The sequence below is a fragment of the Ambystoma mexicanum genome, chromosome 5q (genome assembly GCF_040938575.1).
Source record: "Ambystoma mexicanum isolate Mex_15411 chromosome 5q, UKY_AmexF1_1, whole genome shotgun sequence".
NCBI classification, from domain to species: domain Eukaryota; kingdom Metazoa; phylum Chordata; class Amphibia; order Caudata; family Ambystomatidae; genus Ambystoma; species Ambystoma mexicanum.
In genome coordinates this window covers 879,569,167-879,585,997 of record NC_090933.1, presented here as the reverse complement: position 1 = coordinate 879,585,997, position 16,831 = coordinate 879,569,167, and the positions used below count along the sequence as shown (strand labels likewise).

Here is a 16,831-nt window from a genome sequence, read left to right as displayed (position 1 = left end):
TGGGTGATTTTAGCGTGCATAATGCTTTCCAGCAGCCGTTCTGATGTTCCTGATGCAAGCTGCGCACAGGAATGTTGCAGGGCCTGGAATAGTGATTTAAAAACATCCCACAGCACCGTGCATGCTACTGGATCTACCTCCATATTCTTACCATATGTCTTATTAAAATGCATGGAACTTATGTCTGTGGGAGAGGCTGTATACTTATCCACCTGTATGTGGGCGTATTTTTCGGTGGTATGAAACCAATATCTTGCGAATTGCGATTGTGCAGCATCATAATCTAGTTCAAAATCAGGGGTGGCAAGGCCTCCAGTGTCATACCTTTTGGACGGCTTCGCCCAGCTCATTCTCACCATCCCGCACCCGAACACAAAGTTGGATGCTAAGCTCCGCAGCCTTGCAAAAAAAGCTTTTCCTGGCTAAATCGGAATGTTACCTTCTATAGTGAGGGCGAAAATGAGGGGGGACAATAGGCATCCCTGCCGTGTGCCTCTGTGCAGTGTGAAGGCAGGTCAAAGGGTTAGGTTTGCTTTGACTCTAGCACTTGGGTCCTTGTATAGGAGTCGTATAAAACCTAGGAACTGGGGTCCGAACCCCATCCTTCCCAGCGCAGCGTACATATACTTCCATGATTACCGAATCTAACGCTTTCTCAGCGTCGAGGGAGTTCGCTATCACTTTGGACTCAGGGTCTAGTTGGGATATTATGGCAAATAGCCTGCTTAGGATTAGAGAAGTGGACCTAGTGGGGATGAATCCTGATTGGTCGGGATGTAGCCGCTTAGTCATGTGGGCTAATAGCCTGTTCGCAATAGCCTTGGCAAATACTTTAGTGTCAGCGTTTATCAGCGATAAGGGGCGATCGGATGTGGCCTCATGCAGGGGTTTGTTCGGTTTGAGTAGAACTGCGATGACTGCTTCCCTCATGGTCAGGGGAGTATTCCGATTGACAATGCCTCCTTCCATACTGCCATTAATTTATGGGCCATTTCTGACATATAACACTTGTATAGATCTAACGAGAGACCGTCCGGTGCGTGGGACTTCCCAGCTGCCAGGTCTTTTATCGCCTGCCCAATCTCCTCCAGTGTTAGGGGAACTTCCAGTAATTCCCTGGCCTCTTGTTCAAGTTTGGGAAGTGGAATCGATTTCATGTATTGATCTAACTCGCATGTGGTACCTGGTCTGAGTTTGTGTATACGGATGAGTAAAATTCTAAGAAGACGTTGTTGATCGCTCAGGCCTCTGTGTGAGTTGTCCCATCCCCTCCAACAATACTGGTAATGGGTTTGACATTGTGTTCTGCTTTAATTAGTTTGGCAAGTGTCTTACTAGCCTTATCCCCCTGCCTGTATCTCCTGGCCCTTGTCGGGTGAGTAATGTATAATATGTCCCGGTCTGCCAGTCTCCTGAATTCCTCTAGATGTGCCTAATGGGGCGCAAGGGTATCCTCCCCAGGTGACGGTGTATGCACGTTTTCCAGGGAACGCAGATTAAATTCAGTACGTTGTAGTTCTGTTCTTATCGCCCGTAATGTTGCATGTGCCAGCGACAGTAGGTGACCCCGCAACCAGACCTTGAATTATTCCCACACTGTGACCATGTATCACACTGAGCCCTTGTTACGGTCCAAGTACTCTGTAATGTCGACCCTAAGAGGTTCTATTATAGCATTGTCTTGTAGCAGAGCTGATGGCATCCACCAGAGACGGGGGCCCTACTTAAGGCAGACTGTGCCCACCTCCGACAGCACCAGTAAATGATCAGACAGGGTGCATGGCAGGATGAGACAGTCTTTTATGTGGGGGACACATTCGGGTGAACACAGCCAGAAGTCTATGCAGGGGCTTGACTTATGCACCGAGGAGGATAAGGTGACCTCATCTTCTCTAGGGTTTAACTCCCTCCAGGCATCAGTGAGAGGTAAGTAGGAAATACCCTGAAGAATCGTGTGTGCAGCTTTGGTGAGTGCCCGGGGGGGGGGGGTCTTAGTAGTCCTGTGCCTTTGCGGGTTGGGAATGGTGTTGAAATCTCCTCCCCATCTAACTTTGGAGTCGTCCAGCAGCGATATCAGTTCAATAATATGTAGGTAGAAATCAGGTTTGTCCACATTCGGGGGCCATATGTGTTGACAAGTATGATTTCTTGATTGCCCATTAACCCCCACACAATCACATATCGTCCCAATGAGTCGATCATGGATTTGGTAAGTTGAAACCCTGTGCTTTGGTGTATAAGGGTCATCACACCCCTTGACTGCATGGAGTAATCAGTGCCCATACGCAATGGGCCCCAGTTACGCACGAATGTGTCCACCACCTTATTTTGAGCATGTGTTTCCTGCAACATTAGAATATGGGTCTTATGTCTTTTTGCATAGGCCAGGATTTTCCGGGCTTTAATAGAGTTGGCCAGCCCTCTAATTCCATGCTAGAAGCCTAATCGTACGGCAATCACCACCGTAAGTCAATATTCGAAGAGCAACCAGCCATGATATTCACACTGAGTTTATTTCCAGCACAACCGTCAGTTTTTTTGAATAACCATTCCCCAACTACCCCCCCCCCTTCTGTTCCCCTCCTCCCTTCCATATCTGCAACAGTGGGTGGCAGCGTGTGGCCACAACTGGTGTCATTAACTCTTTAAACCAATGAGAGCCGCACAATGTGGCTGAAGCGGACTTGGGGGACCTCTCGGGGAATATGACCCCGTGGGCCCGGCATCTCTGAGCGCTGCGCAACTTTAGTGATAGAGCCAAATGTCAGTCGTTGCCAGGTTGTGCCGGAATGATTTGCTCGATGTATGCCATGACCACCTCTGGGGATTCAAAGAAGTGAGATCTGCCTGCGTGCTGCACTCAGAGCTTGGCTGGGAACATCATGGTGTAGGGCATCTTCCTATCTCTGAGCGCTTTCTTGACATGGTCATAGGTTCGTTGGGCTGCCTGCACTCCGTTGGAGAAGTCGGGATATATGTGGACTGTGGCAGAATCCTAGGTCAAGGTGCCTTTTTCGTGCGACATCCGAAGTATCCAGTCTTGGTCACGATAGTTCAATAGCCGAGCCATGATGGTGCGCGGCGGGGCCCCTGTTTTGGGTGGTGGGGCCAGAGATCTATGAGCCCTCTTCATGAGAAATTGCGGAGAGAACTGCGCCTCAGGGAACATTGTGTAAAGTGGCTCCTCCAAGAACACTTTCATAGGTACATTTATGGACCTCTCGGCCATGCCCACCACCTGAATTTTGTTACACCGTGACCTAGACTGCAAATAATCATATTTGACGCACTAAACTCTGTCCTCAATGTCCTTACTATGTTACGGCTGATGCATCCTCCAGAGCACTCCCCCTGGTCTCTGCCTCTGTGACACTTGTATTTACCTTCTGCAGGTCGGCCCTTATGGAGACCATATTGCTGCCTATGTCATCAAGTTTGCTATTCACAGCTGAGAAACCAGCCTGCAGTGCTGGCATGTGTGTCTATATTCCTTTCTGCATGAGCCTGGCTCGCTGTCGGAGTGTCCTGGTGGCTCAGATCAGCTTCTTCGGTGCTATGCGCGTTTGTAAAGGCGTCCATGAGGCCCCTTTGGTTGCCTTTCGTGCAACGTGTCATCTCCTTGCACGGTAGACAGGACTTATGCTGTGCAAACCAGTATGTGGTTAACAGATTATCACGAGCAGGATGTATGGGGCTGCTACTGTATAGCTCTGATTCCCTTCTTTTTCAGCCGGGACTGTTGTGATGAAAGCGGTTACCTGCTGTAATGCTCTGCTGGCGTTCTATCAGGATTACAAGTGCCCGCGTGCGTTAGTGGCAGAGCTCCGGTATTGAGGGCGTGAAGCTATCACTCGTTGTCGTTGCCTGCTCCTGTCCAGCAGTGCGTGTGCTTGGCTCCCAGCACATTGCCCCACATAGGGCTTGCAGTGTCTGTAGGTGAGCAGGCACAGCCATACCTTTCACTGCTGCGGGGGTAGCAGCATTGCTGATGTTAACGGCCCGGATAACGGAGTAAAGGAGTCCACGGGAGTAGCGCGAGTCGCCTTTCCCAGTCGGGACTTGGAGTGGCAGTCTGCTGTATTCTTCACAGCGCCTCTCTCTCCTCGGAGAGGATCACACAGAGCTGGCGCGCAGCCTCAGAGCAGGGAGGCTGGTCCAGCATACAAAGCGGGTTATCTGCGGCAATATTACTCCCCAGATAGACAGCTGCTGCAGGAGCGTTTTGTAGCTTGCCGACTGTATTTTAGAAACGAGAGGTCCGGCTGATCCGCAGGATATTTAAATCGGGATTTAGTTTGTGCAGAGGCCCTCTCTCAAGCGGCCGTTTTTGTCGGCGCACAACAGTGCCCCCTTTGTTGCTCTGCCTCTCACTATTGAGTGTGCCATGCTTCTTGTTGTGGTGGTCTCTTCCGCTGTATCGCTCTGCATATCCTGTCTCAGAATACTATTATTGCTGTTTCTCTCCTCTGTCTTGCTGTCTCAATTGCTGTAACTCCAGTGCCTCTCGCTCGTGTTAATTCCTGTTTTCTCACATTGTTTTACTCTGGCTCTTCCTCCTTTACGTCACGTTCTCTGTTCTATCTGCCCCAACTTGTGTCTTCTAGGTTCGTAATTGCTCTTCTCCTTTTTATTTGGAATTGTGCATAGCAATAAGAAGTCATACAAGTTGAAAATGCACTTTCCATCTATAAATATAGTTCAGTTTGAAAATTAGGGGGTCGTTACTTTTAAATGTATGCAAACTTACATTTGGATGTTAGGCTGGAAATTGTAGATTTATAGTTTCCTATCAGCAGATGTTGAACTTGTTTCCATGCAAATGCTTTACCTGCACTGAATTAAAATGTATGACGGCACTGATGAGATGTGAGGTCTGAACCATCAAACCTTTACACCTGGAAAGCTAAATCAGTTCTGCTACAATTCATTATCTCCATCTTAAATATATATCACGGCATACAGATGCATGAGCTCACCAAGCTATTGGCAAGTTTATGAATCGCAGCTGAAACATTGATCTGTGTTGCAGATTTATCAACCCACTGAACTAAGTTTCCCGACGGGCTTAATGGGGAAGCTAGCTTGTCTGAAAGGCTTCTAGGGTTGGGGCATCGGCAGTCCCATGCATGGCCTACCTGACTTAATTGGCTCGTCTTACACATGAAGCGGGAGATTTATGGAGGTACTAGAGATTTGGCAGTGTCACTCAATAGTGAAACATGGGAGAATCAGAAGTTGGGAAAAACACAATAGTTAGAGCAGGATGTCTTGAAGCCTACCACAACAATCCAATGTTTCTCACACTCCCCCAGTGTGCATACTACCACCGCTGGAGAATGGAAGGGAGAGCTTAGAGACTGTTTCTCTTCAGGTCTTTAGCTACATACTGAAACTACAAACACATGTTGGTACTGCGTTAATACAATGCCACTGTTGAAAAATTCAGGTATTGTTCCAATGCATAGCAGCTCTGGTAAGAAATCTGATTATGATTCCACTAAATGTGCTTTAGCCCTGCTGTGAATAGTTCACATTGTCCCATATGGCAGCTCTGCTGAGCAGCTAGGGTACTGTGCTTAAATATATAGCAGAGCTTTTGAGAAGTACTAGTACAGTCAACCCTACTAAAAATATATACAACAATGTTTGGAAGTGTTGACCTGGTCTCATTTATACAATATAATAGCTAGTCCTGACGGGGGCAGGACTGCTAATGTTCCATTAAAATTATATACATTTCCATCCAAGTATTGCTGGTAGATTTTTACCCCCCCTATCTGTATGAATTGTACCTGCTCAGTGCAGGGGACGGTGGTATTAGTAAAACTAACGTTCAGACCACTCTCCCAACCGTTTCTTGCTCGCTTGCTGTGACTAACAAGTGAATGTGCCCTTTCGTGCATGCACACACACAGTCGCACACATGCAAACACTTGCAATATTTTAAAATTATACCAAACATGTCTACCAATTTAACATCAAAAGCCTTTTGTAATGAGAAATGCCAAACAGCAGAGCGTCCTCTATTAAAACCAATGAAAACGGCAATAAACACAAAAATGAAGCTCTTGCTAGAACACACTTTTCCACTGTACTACACCAATCCTCCAAATCAGGCTCAGTAGGAATGGCAATTCTAATGAAACTTCCAAGTGTCAAAGCAATTTGCAATGCACATTAGTGATGCAAAATTCTTAAATAACATTGCAACACTGAAAATAAAAGCATTTGAACAAAGTGAAAAACATACACTAAATTATTTCCAAGTGTTACACTTTACAGACTGTTAGGCAGGATTGCATGCAGTACCCTCTGGTCCCACCACACACAATTAGGACTACAGTTGTAAGCCAAACCAACCTTTGGTATAAGTCTGTACCACACAGTTTTTGGTAGCGAGCTGAGCAGCTAGGCTTTTCTCAAGAGTGAATGTGAGTAGTACACGTCATTGCACAGAGGACTTTCAATCACAGTTGTTCAAGTAGACACTTGTACTCAAGGTTTCTTGGTAAAACGTTTATTAATTTAGAAAACATTACACTAGAAGGAGGCAACTTAATATTATATACCAATACACTTCAATACAAAACTCTTAAGATTTTGAGACCGATTGAGCACCCCTGAAATAGGAGCCAAATAGCAGTTCAGTTCTAGAAGTGAGCAAAAAGGCATAAGGTAAGTAAAATAGATCACATATACTTGTTAGATAGTGCAAATAGTTTGTTACCCAGAACAGTTCAATTCAAGTCAATATGCCAAAGTCAATGGGCTAGTGTTCTTAATAGGAAAGAGTAGTTCTGGTATCAAACGGTAAAGTCTTTGCAAAAGTTCTCAGAAGTAGTTTAGGCGAAAAAGAATCATTTGTTGGGTTACAAGCTGATTAGGCCTGCAAGTTGGGAAAGTTTCAAAAACTTTCACCGCAAGAGTGGCGTTCTCTCATTCGGGTTGGCACAGTACCTTAGTATGAAGAAACAAATGCAGCTGAAGTCGTTGGTTCCCGGCAGATCTCACTGTTCCTGAGCCTCAGTCGTGGGGACAAGAGGGAGGATGATGGGGGACTCCTGCACTGCACAGGATCGGCGGAAAACGCAAACAAAATGGAGTCACTTCAGTTTGAGTAGCTGTTCTTCAAGCACACAAGCTGGTGTCCTTCCCCCTGGTTAATCCTAACCAGCTTTGAGAATGGTATCCAGGTGGTTTGAGTTGATTGGTCCCACCAACTCAAAGGAAGAAGTCGTCCTTGAAGGGGCTTTTCTGTCGAGATGAACTTGGCAATCCGGACCTGCAGCAGGTCCAAGAGACTCGCCTTTTAAACCGTTCTCTGCCTTTCATTCCAGCATAGCTGTCACTCACTCAGCGGGGTGGCTGTCCTTGCCGGACAGTCAGCCAGCCAATCACACCAGAGTGCATTTGGGTCTCCAGGGAGACTAAGCAAAGGGAGTTTCGGGCACCTCCCTCACTTCCTGCCCACCCCAGACACTCAGATGCCAGAGGCGGTCTTCAGTCCTGAAGCCAGCCAAAGGCATACGAACAAAGGGACCAAACCTGGTTTGGCACGTAGAGACAAACACTAGAAGGACCTTTCCAAAAGGAAATGGTGAAAAAAGAAGACCGGCACCTGTTTAAACAAAGGGCTTAAGGCGCCACCTTGAAAAACATGGCTCCCGTGATTTCTAGCTACCTGTGTTCATGGTTGGGGAAAAATCATAGTAGTTTGTTCTAAAACCACTGCCACCAGCCTTTTCAATAGGAAAGGGTAGCATTGGACTGCTGTATGAGTATTTATACACGGGATACTCGGTAACCCCTCCAGCACTACATTGTAAGATGGTGTGTGCTGGGTCTAAGAATTTGGAAAGACTAGTAAAGTCAATTTCACTTTACATTCTCTGGGGAACAGTAGTTTTAGCCCAGAGAAGGTATTTAAACCTTTGGGAAGTCTAAAAGACATCCCCGTGTCACTGCACTGAGGGTGCCGTGTAACACACATGAAAAGACGATGCCTATGGAGTTATCTAAAACTCCATAATCAAAGAACACAAGTGTAAAACACACATCAAAATACATGAGTGGGAAAAAAAGGCTCACACTCGTTCCAGGTAAGAAAATGAAGTCCTAAAAATCCAGCAAAGTTGCTCGGGGTCTCTAAGGTTAAGGAAATTGGCACATTTATGAGAATTCTCCCTAAGACAGAATCTAAAAGTATTTGCTAGATGAAGTAACCCACACAGGAAAGTGTAAAATAAACAGTTCATGACGCAGCCCAGTTGGATGTCAGCAGTGAACTCCATGATTTATGGGGGTGCTGCCAAGAATAGCCTCGCATTATATTCAAAGAATAGCCTCGTAATGTATATGAATAGGAAACCGAAAGGTGCCGTATTCACAAGAATTAAGTGCGTAATAAGGCCAGATTCGCACCTTATCTGGAGGGCTGCGTGGGTTCAACGGTGTGGATTTGTATAGCCGGACAAACATACACACATACATAACTTCTGCTTTATATGTAAAGATAAGATTCTTATGCATATTTACATAAGAAACACAATATAAAATTGATTCTTTTGAAATCCATTCAAATTGTTGCCATGTTTTAGTTCAAACTGTGCTACCAAAACCTTTTGGATTAGAGGCAGAATTCAATCGGAAAGAACAAGAGTTCTCCAGCATTGGATCTTTCATAGATTCAGATGCTTGAATATTCCCCGTCGTCAGACTGGGAATCCTCGGTGATAAATTTAATAATAAAAAAAAAAAAAATTTTTATTATTATAAATATACACACACTGCTACCTAGCAGTGCATATACATAGCCCATTATGGCCTATGAGCCATTTCATTGTGTAGTCCCTCCACCTCACTTTGGTCCTTTATGGCCCCAGCCAATGAGGTGGCAGGGCTTAAGCTCCGCCCCGGCAGCCATCTTCGGATTTTTCACCGCAGTCTAACAGACACAGGGAATCCTCAAGCTCTCTGAGCTTTTTCAAATTCTTTCTACTTTTGTGTGGAATATATTTGGAAAAATATATTCCATCTTGTTCCCCTTCTTAGGGGCTTTGTTTTCAATTACCCTTGGAGACAAAACTTGTTGTTTTCCTCTCAAAATCGTCGACTGAACTTCTCTTCAGAAATGGAGGCACCTCAGGCTGTCAGGAAGCCTTCCCTGTTCAGGGACTGCACGAGGTGTAAGAAGAAATTGGTTTACTACAAAGACCCCCACGAGCATTGCATTTATTGTCTGTACCCGCATGACATTAAAAAATGCGAGATTTGTAGAACTTTTTCCACCAAGACCCTTCATGACAGGCATAGAAGACTCCTTTCATACCTGGAATCCAGGGATCAATCTTCGGACGAAGAGTCTGTCAGAACAGCTCCTGTCCAATCCAGCACTCCATCTGAGAGACAAACTTCAAAGAGAAGGGCCTCTTCAGTGGATAGGAGTTCCTCTCCCAAGTCCAAAAAGAGGAAGCTGGAATTGATACCCTTTCTGCCTCCAGTTGACTTACCAAGCCAGAAAAAGTCAGCAAAATCTGCCTCCAGAGCTAAGGAGGAGTTTGCAAAAAACTGGGGGGGGGGGTGTCGGCGGGTAAACCGTCCACGAATGAAGGGAAAGGTAAAGGCCCGTCATCGGCCATACCGTCGACGAAACCACCATCGACGACGACGACGCTTAAGACATGGTCGACAATTAGATCATCGTCATCGGACATGTCGACCACGAAGCAATCGTCGACGAGCAAGAAACACCACTCGTCCACGAAGCATTCATCCATGACGCAGTCGTCCACGGAACATACTCCACATTCGTCAACGAAGCCCTCGTCGACGGGAAAATCTCAGTCGTCAACGGGAAAATCTCAGTCGGCAGCGAAGCCCTCGTCGACGGGAAAATCTCAGTCGTCGACGAAGATAGCATTGTCCATAACACCTTCAGAGGCACCACAAATTTCGGCAGTTACAGAGGAATTACTGCCGTCCACATTTGAAACTCCTGTCATTGAAAGCAATATCATTGAGAAGAATACTGAGACTGAACCACTGGTACAGCAATTTTCACCTTTGGGGCACATGGCAGAACTTCCGGATGTAATTCTTCAGGAAGAATTCTCTGATGCGGAAGTGGTGGAAGAGTCCATCGGTCCCTTACCGAAACAATACAGCCCTCCTTGGCACCCGTCCACGGGAGAATCCGAATATCCTCATGACCGATACTCATGTTATCCGTGCAGAGGATTGTAGAAGAATTTTACAAACGGCAAAGGGAGAAGCAAATCCCGATCAATCCCTTAGAAGCAGGAATTATTCCTAGAGAGTCATCTCTGATTCCAGGCACATCTGGTTGCTCTCCTCACAGGAGTAGACCGCAAAAACGGATGAGATCACCTGCTCGAAGACCGAGGAGCAGCACCCACAGTGCTTCACCTACAAGAGTCCCGTCACCACAGTCATCGCACAGACCGCGATCTCCGGACGTGGATCCTACGATGGTACCGTCCACCATCTCGGTATCAGACTGGCAGGAGGATCCTTTTGGAGAATTCTCGGAACCAGAAGGAGGAGAAATAACACAGGAGCCAGATGCACCCAGTGAGTGGGATGACTACGTAGTCGAGAAGCCCAGGAGGAGAGACTCGTCGGGCAAGGCCTCACCGCCGGATGATCTCGTCTCTTTCCACACCATTATAGGTAAAGCCGCAGAATTGTTTAAAATTCAGGTTTCTTCGGAGGAAAGGCAATCAGTGCTCTATGAGCACAGGGACAAACGAAGGAGGACAGTGACCACAATTCCTCTCCTCGATACCATCTGGGATTCCGGATCCAAGATCCTATCCACGCCCTTATCGACTCCGGCGTTGGTGTCCAGGCCAGAAAAGAAATATAAAGCTCGGGATTCGGCACCGCTTTGTTTGAGGGGTCATACGAAACCAGACTCGGTTGTTACAGTGGCGGCCTGAAAGAAACTCGCCAACCCCTCCTCACCGTTGTCGGCACCACCGGATAAGGACGGACGTAAACTGGAAGCCATGGGCAGGAAAGTATCATCTTCTGCATCCCTTACAATCCGAGCGGGCAATGCGCTGGCCATGACCGCAAGGTTCGATCGCGAGCTTTGGCTCCGCATGTCTAACTTGGCGAAGCAATTACCACCGGAGCTCCAGGAGGAGGCAAAATCGATAATCACGGATGGTGAAGCAACATCGGATCACATGATCGACGCAGCGGTTGATGTGGCCGAATCAGGCTTCAGGCAGATGGCGCACGGCACAGTGCTCAGAAGGCAGGCCTGGATGAAGGCTACTAACTTTAGACCTGAAGTCCAGGCGCAGATATTAGACATGCCGTTTGATGGCCAAGATCTCTTTGGAAAAAAGATAGACGACCATTTGAAGGCAATCAAGACAGACACGGACACAGCCAGAGCCATCAGTTCTTTAAAGGACAAAAGTAAGGACCATCGGTCTTTTCGTCCCTTTAGAGGTTCATCTTCCAAGTTCAGAGGATACGGTCGTTCCTCCTATGGTCAAAAAGCACAAGGCGGCACGTACCAAGACAATAAATATCAGTCATCCAACAGATACGTCCATAGAGGCAGACGTGGCTCCGCCCAAGGGAAGTCACAAGGCAAGCAAAACTGACGACCAATTTTCTCCCCACCTTCACCACACCCCGGTGGGGGGAAGGCTGAGCCAGTATTCCAGCGCTGGCAGTCAATTACATCGGACAGATGGGTGTTGCAGGTGATCCGAAAGGGTCACACCTTAGAATTTCTGGACCAACCTCCTTCTCTGCCTCCAACATCTCGCAGAGTGCATATGCTAAGACCGGTCATGTCCGAAGTGCAAAAACTGCTCCAGAAGGCAGCAGTAGAACCAGTACCTTATTCTCAGAGGGGAAAAGGTTTCTACTCCCGATTCTTCCTCGTCAAAAAGAAAAACGGTCAATGGAGACCCATCTTGGACCTGAGGGCACTCAACAAATTTCACAAGCGCATAACATTCAAGATGGTAGCTTTACAAGGGGTGCTACCTTGGTTAAACAAGCACGACTTCTTGGCCACTTTAGACTTGGAGGACGCATACTTCCATATTCCGATCCATCCAGCGCACAGACAGTTTCTCAGGTTCACAGTGGGAGAGCTCCACTTTCAGTTTCAAGTGCTCCCGTTCGGGCTAAAATCGGCTCAGAGTTTTCACAAAATGCTTGGCACCGGTAGCGGCAATTCTCAGGAGGGCAGGAACGGACGTTTTTCCATACCTGGACGATTGGCTGATAAAGGCAGGTTCCGCTGCAAAGGCTCGCTCGGCAGTGTCGAGGACTGTCAACCTCCTAAAAGAGTTAGGTTTCTCCATAAACCAGACGAAGTCCTGCCTCGTTCCCAGCAAGGTAGCTCTCTTCCTGGGAGCCGAACTCGACACCAGCATTCCCAGAGTGAGGCCATCCACAGAAAGAATAGCAGCGATTCTACGCTCAACTTCGAACTTCCTACAGAAAGAGACAACATCCGTACGCTCTTACAAATCCCTATTGGGCATGATGTCATCATGCATATTCCTCATACCGAACTGCAGGCTTCGCATGAGACCGGTTCAGGAAGCTCTGGACCACCAATGGAAACAAGCTTTCGGATGCTGGGAAGACATTGTCCAGATTCCATCGACGTTGCACAAGGCCCTTCGATGGTGGAATGTTCCGAGAAATCTTCTGCAGGGAATGCCGTTTCAAGCACCGACATCGACCCTCCTGCTGCGGACGGACGCTTCCTTATCAGGCTGGGGCGCTCATCTGGCGGACCTCCAAACCAAGGGGTCTTGGTCGGCACAAGAGTCCCAGCTCCACATCAACATGTTAGAGCTCAGGGCCGTAAGGTTAGCGCTGAAAGCTTTCCTACCGGTTATAGCTGGTCAAGTTCTTACAGTCCAGACAGACAACACGACCTCCATGCACTATACAAACAAGCAAGGAGGCACGAGGTCTCAGATCCTGTCGCAAGAAGCCCAACAGTTATGGGCATGGGCCTTGCGCTACGGGATACAGATCAGGGCAGAGCATCTTCTAGGAGTGGACAATGTCCTAGCGGACAGACTAAGCAGAGAGTACACAGCGTCACACGAGTGGGAGCTGGACGAAAAAGAAACCCAACGGATCTTTGCCTTATGGGGCCATCCGCAGATCGACCTTTTTGCCACCAGGAACAACAAAAAATGCAAGAGATTTGCTTCAAGATACCCGGAGCACCAATCACTGGGAGACGCGTTCTCAGTGGATTGGTCGGGGAAGTTCCTCTACGCCTTCCCACCCATTCCCCTCATGTCGAGGGTACTTCGCAGGGTAAAAGAACAGGATTGTTCTTTGATTCTTATTGCACCGGATTGGGCACGGCAAGTCTGGTACCCGACGCTGAGGCACCTATCCTGCCGACCCCCGATACGTCTCAAGTCACATCAATATCTACTGACACAACAGAACCGCAAGGTCCTCCACCACGACCCGAGGAGCCTGTCTCTCAAAGCATGGTTCCTGAGCAGCGCAAACTGATGCACCTAAAGTTACCATCAGAATGCTGGGATATCATCAGGGCCGCTAGAGCCCCGTCCACGCAACTTACCTACACCAGGAAATGGACCAGGTTTTCCAAATGGTGCGAGACCTCTGCGATCGATCCCCTCTCGGCCTCGGTTGATCAGATTCTGCCCTACTTGTTGCACCTGGCTAAGTCAGGGCTCTCACTGTCCTCTATCAAGGTCCATCTGTCAGCCATAGCGGCCTACACAGTAACCGCGGAGACGCAAGCCTTACTTTCCTTACCAGCGGTTAAGATCTTCCTGAAAGGACTGATGCGTACTTATCCGCCTACACCTACACCAGTTCCAGACTGGAGTCTCAACACCGTCTTAACAGCCCTCATGCAACCTCCCTTCGAACCCATACACAGATGCGATATGAAATTCTTGTCCTGGAAGACTTCTTTCCTGATAGCCATCACTTCAGCCAGAAGGATCAGTGAGTTGCAAGCTTTGTCTTCAGAACCTCCGTTTACTCTGTTCCAGAAGGACCGCGTCATCTTAAGGCCTCACCCGAAGTTCCTCCCCAAGGTACTTTCGGAGATGTCGTTCACTGAGCGCATTGTTTTACCAACCTTCTTCCAGAATCACGCTTCTGAAGCGGAAAAGACATTACATTCTCTAGACGTTGCTAGAGTGTTGAAGTTTTACTTGCAAAGAACCAAGGAGTTCCGCTCCTCAAACCGGCTATTCATTTCGTTCTCTGGCCGTACCAAGGGTCAGCATATATCTAAACAGTCTGGCACGCTGGGTATCGTCCTGCATCACCCACTGCCATCAGTTGAAAGGCGACCCTTTAACTAGACCGCCATCTGCGCACTCCACCAGAGGAAGAGCGGCGTCAACAGCATTCCACGCAGGGGTGGCCTTGAAGGACATATGCAGAGCCGCCACGTGGAGCACTCTGCATACTTTCGCGAAACACTACTGCCTGACTGAAGATACCAACAAAGAAGCTGCAGTTGGACAGGCAGTGCTCCGCCATCTCTTTGTATAAGGTAGGATCAGCCTCCTTTCCCACCATTCCCGAAGTATGTAGCCGTTGTGTTGCTGCATGGTAAAGGTTTGACCAGAAATATGTTTTTCTGTATTTATGCATATATGTATATTATGGTGACATGTTTTAACTGCTTGGTATTCTATTCAAGCATCTGAATCTATGAAAGATCCAATGCTGGAGAAGTCTTAGTTACTTACCTGTAACTGTATTTCTCCAGCATTGGTATCTTTCATAGATTCACATGCTCCCGCCCGCCTCCCCTGAGAGGCTGCTCCTATGCTCGGCATCCATCATACTGTATTCTCTACGGTTCAAAATCTGAAGATGGCTGCCGGGGGCGGAGCTTAAGCCCTGCCACCTCATTGGCTGGGGCCATAAAGGACCAAAGTGAGGTGGAGGGACTACACAATGAAATGGCTCATAGGCCATAATGGGCTATGTACATGCACTGCTAGGTAGCAGTGTGTGTATATTTTAAAAAAAAAAAAAAAAAAATATTTTTTTATTACATTTATCACCGAGGATTCCCAGTCTTACGACGGGGAATATTCAAGCATCTGAATCTATGAAAGATACCAATGCTGGAGAAATACAGTTACAGGTAAGTAACTAAGACTTCTCGTGAAAGAAGCATTTTAGCAATGTATTTGACAAGTACTTTAGCAAAATCTTCATTCTGCCAATGATAGATGGGGATGCACGCTATACGCTTCTAATTCATCATACCCTAAACCACTGATCTTTTTCCCATTTTAATAGATTGTATTCAATATGACTTCATCCATGTTAACTTGCTGCATCTTTCTAGTGCCTCACATAGGTAACACCATTAACCTTGAAGTATGTTCTGCATTTGTTCACTTCAAAGCTCATTTCCATTACTTATCTTTATATCTTCCATTTTATTTTCTCTAGATCAACACAGATGGACTGGTTTTGAAAGGGTGGTACAACTGTCTAACACTGGCCATCTATGGATCTGTAGACCGTGTGGTAAAACACGAGAGAGAATCTCCACCGCCGCCACCTCCGCCTCCACCCCCTCAACAGCCACAAATTGTTGTAAAAAGAGTTCCAAAAAATGGTATGGGGAAAATATATTGTTTACATTCTTGTGTATATTTTTCCATTCAATTGATGATCAATATTGGTAAAATTTGAACTATTCACCACATTATTTGTTGATTCTTTTTTGTGTGTAGGAGATAGTGTAGTATCTTGAAAAATGCTATACCTTTCCATGTTCTTTTATGTTTCTAAGTGATTATTATGTCAGTTATTTAAACTAATGTAGATATGCATATAAAAAGGATAACAAATGATGAAGTACAAATAATTCATTAATAAAGAGCATATTGGGGAGTTCAATGGATTTGTATCAATATATAACGAGTTTACAAGTTCAAATGCAATATAGTGTAAGAAAGAGTTGTTTACTGTCGCTTGTGCCCAGCCAGGGATGCAGTTGTCATGCACCATAAATGGTAACACCCTCAACTTGTGCTGGTGGTGCAAGTCCTGAAAATAAGTTTTCCTACTGTTCCGCTAATACAGGCTGATTTCAGTGGTGTGACAAAATTACTACTAGAAAGATGAGTATTGGCTGACGGCCTACTCAGCCCCTAATTACTACTTAGACCAGCAGTGATCCCACTCGCAAAGGTAAAACACATAGCCTGCCGGGTATGCCTCCTTCGTCATATGTCGTAACATGGGCCGAGGGTAGGCTGGCTGCGCAGTAGCAACCCAAAGAGCGATAGTACAAAGACTTCAAAGTAAAAGAAATGTCCATATAAGGTTCTATAAAAATATATATACTGTATTTAAACAACCAGAAATATAAATATCTAACTAAAAAACACAAGCCAAAATCCACCCCTGTAGACAACAGAGAGTGCAGCACTTGTAGAGAATAGCACTCTGAGCACTTGAGTGGAGGTGATCAGGCAAGCAATTGCAGCAATGTTACTTTAACGGTTATGGGCCTCATTACAAATTTGACAGTGCTGGGGAAAAAACTGGTGGTAATCCTGTTACTGCCATTTCTTTTTGTGGTAATGGAATTACCACTTTTTACTGCACCACCAAATTATAATTTTGGCGGATTTACTGCTGGCAGAATTCTGTGCGGTAAATCCCCACATTTTGGAGGTAAAGAGCTGGATTCCCCTCCAGCTAAGTAAATCCCTACTTTACCACCAAAAATCTGTGGATTTACCAGTCTGTAATTTTGTCAGCGGTAAATCCACCCAAAACCCATTTGAGT

At 46.6% G+C, this 16,831-nt stretch overlaps 1 protein-coding gene across 1 annotated transcript in view; it reads left to right on the top strand.

Moving 5' to 3' along the window:
- The window catches only part of VIRMA (vir like m6A methyltransferase associated), a 1,848,046-nt gene that overhangs the window by 284,965 nt on the left and 1,546,250 nt on the right, over positions 1–16,831 (top strand). The window contains exon 5 of the mRNA XM_069621370.1: positions 15,481–15,649. Within this exon, the coding sequence (XP_069477471.1) occupies positions 15,481–15,649 (169 nt within the window). The remainder of the gene's footprint in view (positions 1–15,480; positions 15,650–16,831) is intronic.